The sequence below is a fragment of the Anarrhichthys ocellatus genome, unplaced genomic scaffold (genome assembly GCF_004355925.1).
Source record: "Anarrhichthys ocellatus isolate YVR2014 unplaced genomic scaffold, GSC_Weel_1.0 scaffold12, whole genome shotgun sequence".
NCBI classification, from domain to species: Eukaryota; Metazoa; Chordata; class Actinopteri; order Perciformes; family Anarhichadidae; genus Anarrhichthys; species Anarrhichthys ocellatus.
In genome coordinates this window covers 4,775,777-4,783,701 of record NW_022280042.1, presented here as the reverse complement: position 1 = coordinate 4,783,701, position 7,925 = coordinate 4,775,777, and the positions used below count along the sequence as shown (strand labels likewise).

The 7,925-nt window shown below is 42.1% G+C and overlaps 1 protein-coding gene across 1 annotated transcript in view; it reads right to left on the bottom strand.

The window, feature by feature from the left end:
- LOC116386134 (prospero homeobox protein 1-like) overlaps nt 1–7,925 on the bottom strand; it is a 26,318-nt gene that overhangs the window by 6,313 nt on the left and 12,080 nt on the right. The window contains exons 5-6 of the mRNA XM_031852138.1: nt 5,456–5,503; nt 3,437–3,631 (exon numbers count right to left, since the gene is read on the bottom strand). Coding sequence (XP_031707998.1) covers nt 3,437–3,631; nt 5,456–5,503 — 243 coding nt within the window. The remainder of the gene's footprint in view (nt 1–3,436; nt 3,632–5,455; nt 5,504–7,925) is intronic.

Below are 7,925 nucleotides of genomic sequence, written 5' to 3'. Positions count from 1 at the left end.
ACTGGAGGTGTGCTTCAAATATTGCACCAAAACTTTAACACACACACAAGTTAAGAGTGCTATGCCCAATGCTGCTGGCAGACTCGTTAATCTGTTCTCAATACAGAAAAGAGGAAACGTTTCTCTTCCTCTTGGCAGAAGGTAGAAGCTGACACCTTTCCCTGAGTGTCCTGGCAAAGAAAATCTCTCCCTCTCTCTTTTTGTTTTCTCTTTCTTTTTTTTAATTGAAGATGAGAGTATTCCCCATTTCCTTTCCCATTCTCCAGCCTCCTTTCCTTTCTTTGCCTTCCTCATTAGTTTGTGGGCAGAGCTGCAATTAGGACAAAATAGTTTCAGAGACGGGGGGGGGGGGGAGGGGGGGGGGAGGGGGGGGGGGGGGGAGGGAGAGAGAGAGAGAGAGAGAGAGAGAGAGAGAGAGAGAGAGAGATGAAAGAATGTGGCTGGAGAGGGGAGGAGGTGGCTGGAGAGGGGAGGAGGTGGTAATTAATGAAGCTGCTATAATTACTAGGGCCTGTTTACGCCAGCTCTGGAAGACAGCACACACACAAACTCACAACGAATTACACTCACCTTTCCACGGCAGTAATATACAATGACTGTTTAAAATGCTGGCCATGTACGTCGACTAATGACACAAGCTTTTATTTCAACCGATCAAACCTAAGAACACTTTCTTATTTCACCATGTTGACAAAGATTAAGTTTTAACCGGAAAAACATAAAAAATGCTAATTATTTAACCTTGCAAGGCCTTCTTTTGGCAGGTAATTTGACAAAGGGCAGATTTTTATGGAAGAAATAAAAGCTGTTGGGGCATAAAGATGAGAGGATGATGAGGCAGATGAAGAGTGGAAAAAAATTATAGAGTTTTTGGAGAGGGAAGTGGAAAAGAGTTGGAAGTCAGGGGAGTTGAGGATGGAGTGAAGGGCGAAAGGAAAGTAAGGGAGAAGAAAAAGACAGCAGGGGACAGAGAGGAAGGAGAGGACAAAGCTAAATGAAAGAGGGATTAAAGAAGAAGAGGATAAGGAGAGGCGGTGACGGAGAGAACAATCAACAGAGGACAGATTCAGCAGGAAGGGTGGAAGGAAGGAAAGGGAGCAAGGAAAGAGCAAAAAGAGGAGGAAGGAGGGGAGGAGTTGAGGTGGGTGTGATGGGGGACAAACCAAGGTGGAACTCTGATGATGCTAAATTTGGCAAAAGGAGAAGACTTCTGCCTGTGTGTGTGTGTGTGTGTGTGTGTGTGTGTGTGTGTGTGTGTCGGGAGACTTGCTGAATCGGCCGGGGTTCCAGTTTCACGCCTCTGAGTTTGACAGAGGGGGAGAGAGAGAGAGAGAGGGAGGGAGAGGGTCCCTAGCCGGTAATGTTCCCTCAGGGCGGACAAAAGGATGGAAGGAGGGAGGTGAAGGGACAGAAGGAGGCAGGCAGGAAAGGGGACAAAGTACGGGAAGAAAATTTATACCTACCGTTGCAAACACACCATCATTCTATAGGACAAAGGACGCACATGTTCTTTTATCCTTTACTGATTACAATATATGCTACACATCTTTATCTCTATTTTAGTTTACGTTCATCTCAGGACATGCAAATGTGTTTTCGTGCTGCTGCTGATGATGGTATTGTCTCTTTGTTTGGATCTGTTCAGGTCAGCCGCGTTTTGAATTTGGTCGTTTTATTCTCAGGTCTGTGTCTTTCTTTTGAAAATATGAATACCGAGGTTTTTAATAGGGAAGCCCCCGTCGTTTTGGTCTTTGTCTACGAAGATTTCTTAAGTTTATTAGTCATTTTTTAATGCTTTTTTTATGTTGAATGACTTATCTCTGGTAAACACATAATTTAGTGGTGCTTTTGTGTGATTCTTTGTTGATTCAATCAACTAACCAGCCGACAAAGTCGTGTTTTCAAGCTGAGAATCCCTTTGGTCAAGGAGGTTTTTACGTTCGCATTTCGAACCAGTACAACATTTCGGAGCCTTGCAGACCACTACCTGAAGTTCATTTGCATATTGTGCTGAAAAGAACTGAAACTAATGGATGCCAGTAAGGAGGGAAATACATTTATAAACGTATGGTATGCTTTCAGGAATAGTTGCTGCTGATTTAAATTATATGGATATGTGGTTGAAACATGCAAAGCCAAAGTCATGCTTCTCAAACTCCCGATTTATATATGGACCTTATCCTGTAGTCCCTAAAAATAACCCTACCGAAGGCCAAAACAAACACGCAGAAATTATTTGCATATGTGTGTCTGTTGCCTGTACAGGCTCTTTACATACACACCTGTGAAAAGCTACCTGACTCTTGTTATGCAAAGCAGTTCCTCCAAAACAGAATACCTAGATAGCTTAAAGTCTCTGTGTGTGTGTTGTGTTTCCAGATCTTACTCTTTATGCATTTAAGCTCCAACTAAGCTTCAGCGTTTCTCTCCTGAAGCAAAAAAGAAGAGCGTGTGTGTCAGCGGCGAGGTGTGTGTGCTAATGGACATCTAAATGCTGCTGATGTTACATTGAATAGTTTAAGGGCCCTCAGGTCCCCTTAGACCAATATTGGGAGAGAAAAAGTGAGGGAGGGAATGTGACTTCTACAAATCGCTTTGACAAGGACACCCGCGCCTCGAGCGGCGTCCTCTTTCGCCTCATCGAACACACACACACACACACACACACACACACTGTGACATCCACACCTCAGCAGAATCGTGAGGTGACTGTTGCGCTCTGAACAGCTGACTTGGTAGAGGACGTTTGTGAGAGAGTTGTGCTGAATCTAGTTTTAATTCAGTTTGAAAAGGGAACTGAGAAACAGTTTGTGTATGATGGGAGTCTTCATTTTTTAAAGTAATGTTCTATTAACAGCCCAAAGCAAATCAATGGTATATTGAGTCAAATAAACAAAACTAATCCAACCCTTTATCCCAAATTATAGCCGCGCAAACGATGAATGAAACATTTTTCCAAAATGTCAAATCAGGCGTCAACCTTCGATTCTGAAAAGGGAAGTCAGTGTTTTAAACTTGCATTCTCTCTCATGACCATCAGGGGGCGACTCCTCTGGCTGCAAAAACAAGTCTGATAGCAAAAACGCAAAGCTGGAGGCTTCAAAACCAAAGCCATATGGCTGACGTCTACTTCTTTGATACAGTCTATAAGAAAAATACTGCTTTTTAACTTTTGTATTTTACATATATTCCAAAAAGTTATAAAAGGGTTTATGGTAATTTCTGCAAACATGTAGTAGAATTGAATAGATCACTCAAAAAAAAGAGTTTAGGGTTTGCCGTAATGGAACAAACACTTAACAATGAAATATATAACTGCTCTCACTCACACACACTTGCCATTGTTATGTTTCATATTGTTGAGTTGTCTGCGTGGCTCGTAATTATCTGCCGGTATATTAACCAAACCATAAAGTCTCCCTCCGGCTGCGCTCACCTCAAAGTCGTTGGCCTTGTTGTAGTGCATGTTGAGCGCCCTGAAGAGCTCGGCGTCGCGGCTCACCACCAGCTCCTCTGAGGCGGTCACACCCTCGTTGATGGTCTGCCGGGCGAACTTCTCCATCTGGATGTAGTAGAACTCCCTGAAGTTGCTGAACCACTTGATCAGCTGGGAGGTGATGCAGCGATTGAACTGTGGCAAATGAAAAGAAATGATGTTTCATTACAGATGAAATTTCATTTCATGGTTTAATCATTCAAACACTTATATGGCTGTTTTGTAAAGTTAAGTATTGTAACATATTCTAATAACATAGCTCAGTTTCGTGGTGGGATAGAGTAAGTTTAGTGCTGAATGTTGCGTCTTATTTGCTGGTACTGTAGATTTATAATATACAGCATAATTGCATGTTGTATGTCATCTTAATTCGTCTTGAACTGGGCCCTGTTTGACTGCTTACTTTGGATTATGGCACAACACCTGCGCATGAATTGATTTTTTTTTTTTACAGGGTGTATACTTCATGCAGTTATAGCTCTACTCACAAGGTCACACATATTTTTGTTTCTTTAAAACTCTGATCTGTAAATATTGTCTAAATAACAAGAGGAAGAGAGGAGAATTAATGGGAAGTTTAAGCTGGTGAAAATAGTTATTCCCTGTGTATACATGACGCATGTGCGTGAATGCACTGCACAACAGAAAACTGCAGTCCTCCAGTTAACTTGAACGAGCAACCACACAGTTAAAAACTAACTGAACTGTCTAAAATAGTTCAATGTATCCACCTCATTAGCCACTAAAATACTGTCTGCACCTCCAGCAAGAGATCGCCCCTGGAAACCTTCCAAATCAAACAAGAATGACCCAAATATTGTCTTATTGTTATGCCATCATGGGCTTTCAGACTGAGCCGAACCACCATTATACAATTCTCATCAAACAGCACTCCTGCCCTGCAGCCTTAACGCTACACTGCAAACACGTTTTTAGCTTCCAGAGCTTGTCTTTCCAAAAATATTCTTTTCAGAAAAATAAATTCCAGCCGTGAGTTATGTGAAACATGTTGGATCACACCAAAGTACAAAAATAAGTGCACTTAATGCAATAAAATCATTTTAATCTCATGCAGTATTTTAACACACTTACTACACTTTGCAGTTCCCACTTTTGATAACTAAGTAGATGAAACTGCAAACCAAACAGAAAAATTACATATTTTTATAAGCTTACTGCAGGTTGTAGGAAATAATTTGAAGTCTCATGATATTTTGTGTAACATCTAGAATATAAGCACATATCTTTTTGCCCGTTTGGAGCCCAGTGAAAGTGAGTGTGTGTGTTTGTGTGTGTTCGGTGAAGGGGAAAAACGGCTTTGATACGGAGATTAAGCTCGGTATTGTTACAAGACATTGTCTCACAGGAACAAGCGATGAGCGAGAGAGAGATGAATGGAGGGAGGTAGCATGGAAAGAGGAATGCAGAGGGAGAGAGAGAGGGAGAGGAGCAGAGGATGAGGGAGGGGGAAAGAGATATTTTTCCAGGAGCGGTCAGAGGGGGTGACATAATGGAGCATAATTGGGAGGTGTGTGTGTGTGTGTACGTGTGCAGCAGAAGGAAAGGGATTTACAAAGCATGGTGACAGGAGGGGAAAGTGTGTGTTTGGTGGGGGGTGTTTTGAGTGTTGCATGAAATGAACGTGATAACTCGGCAATCAACACACAAATAGACACAGTTACACACACAAGACGATGTCATCTATCTAATGTAAAATCACAAAACATCATGAAAACCTCTGATACGAAAACAGATGACTACACACATACACAATCTCACCAGATACCCTAAAAATGCTTTAATTCTGACATTTGCCCATTTACAAATACAGAAAAAGACACATACCCAAGGCTGTTGTACCAATAGAAATATTTCTATACATTGTTGAAGTTTACTATATTAAATAAGCCAAGTCAATATAAAAATCAAAGAGGGATAATAATAATAATAATATCACACCAGCATCTTGCAGTGGCCTTTTCTGTCTTCTTTTCTCCCAGATCCCCACTGGTAAGCAAAGCAAACAATAATGTTTCACATGTTAAAGGGATAGTTTGGGTGATTTCAAGTGGTGTGTATGAGGTACTTATATCCATAGTCGGTCGATGGTGGTCTATATTAGTACAACACATCTTTGGGTTCTAGACATTTGCAGATGTAATCCTGGGCATCTGATGGACATGTTCCACTTCTTTCTGATACAAACCAACACCACTACTTCATTAGTTTGCAGCCCTAAATAAGATGACGTAATGAGAATTCAATTTTAGTTTATATGGAAAAGTATTTATGTTGCAGTACCACAGTTGACCACAGGGACATACTGGCTGCTCACTCTGCCTCACTGTACAGACTAGTCTGATGTCTTTAAGGTCTGTCTGTGGAAGTGATACTGAAGTGAACAAAGTCCCATTCCCCCATGCAAATTGTAGGTGTTGCACACTGTGCAGGCTGCTAAATATCACCTTGTGAGTGCAGGTGTAGCCTAAGATCTGCATCTGTCAATTGTGTCATTCTCAGCCTGATAATATTTCAGAAAATGGACTTCACATGTAGACACAAACACCCAACCATCCCACCACCTGCCCTCCCACCCACCCACTGTCCTGTCCATCACAATCAGCACAAACCAAAGAAAACAAGAGGCCAGAGACAAAAGACAGAAAGAGAATGGAGGTAGTGGGGGGGGGGCAAAATGCTGAGCTCGAGGAATGCCATTTCTGTTTACAACGAAAAAGGGAAAAGAGAGAGTGTCAGAGAAAGTGTCAGGGTGCCTCCCCCCCTCTCTCCTTCCCTTGATGGCGGGTGTTGTCAGCCCCCCCAGGCCATGCTGGACACACGCATCCTTTAAGAATCAACCAGATTCGTCGTAGCTCGGCACATTTTACAGAGGACGATGTGAATGTGCACGATCAACATAAATCTACAAGTGTTAACACCGAAGGTTTCCTGTGGATCCTGGAAGAATCGCTGCTGTAGGAACTTTTTCAAATCATGTTCTGCTTCACTAAACAGAATACAATGCAGGAGAGTTGTATGTGTGTGAAGTTTATGAGGCATAGTTTACAAAACCTAAAATACAATAGTTCATTGTAGTTTTTGGTTTTGTGTGTTGTTACCGGAAGTAGTCGTGCAGTGTAAGATTGGAAGTACTTGTAGGATTATAATCATATTTACACCTTAATGTAATCGCATTGTCTTTTGGACTGTGAAGTTTTACAATGATACTTTTATTAAACTCCATTATTTGACATTTAACACACACTCTGACAGATTATTCCCCTCCTAAAAAAGATCGAAACAAACAAAACAAATTATTGCAAGACCTTACTTACTGTAGACTTTGTTGATCGTTGCAATCTCTATTTTTATAATACTACAGCTACATCTTTTCACGCTATATATGCCTTCATATTTGGGCTCCACAGTAATAAAATGCATTGTGAAACAGACAGATTTAAATGCTTTGTCATCTACAGTTGAGGATCCATACACTTCAACACGGTAATTGCTGAAGTTCAGTTATATTTGAGTCAGTAGACAAACTGTTGCTGGTTCATGTCCTGATGTTGCCAAAATTGGCTGTGTAGCTTTAATTGACAGGACGGGTGAGAGGAGGGTTGGACGCTAATTGATTCCTGCTGAGACGGCGGCATCGAGATGTCATTTCAGCCTCTCAAGGCAAGAATTCAGGCTCTTGCTGATAAATGTGTCACTGTTTTGGGCTCATGTGTGTTAGATTGTGTGAAAAAAAAAAAAACCCTCAGCTGGCAGGGAACTTGTGAGGGAGTGTGTGTGAGTCGGAAGGAGCTCCCTGAGCCACTGAGCATCTAATTAATCCTTACTCCTCCAGTCTTAACAAGGTCTTAATTACTCTCACTGACTCTCTCAAGACGAGACGACAGAGACATGAGCGTCTCATGATAACATAGATGATTGTCTGGTCAGAAGGCAAGAGCTTTCACTCCGCAATTAAGATCCCGTGTGTGTTTATGTGTACCCGCGTGCTTGCTCATCTGTGCTTAAAACAGTTGTCAGCTCAACCCACTTCCCACACTGAGCGAGGCGGCCATTGTGCGTAAGAGGCTCATCTTTAAGAACCAGTTTCCCATAGACGAAGTCCATTCAAGTCCAATTAGGGGAAGCCATTCAGGGCCCTAATTCCCTTACAGTGAATCTGCCTGATCCTCCTAACACATGCTACTTATTGTTCCCTGGGGAGGAGGAGGGGGGAGGAGTAGGAGTAAGAGAGAGGGTGATAAAGAGAAAGAGACATTGACCCGGATTTTTGGAATATGGTAATGATGAATGTAATGGGACAATGAAACAGGTCCACACACACAGAGACAGACAGCAACACGGTGTGCTCTCTCACTCAGTCCCACACACACACACACACACACACACACACACACACACACACACACAC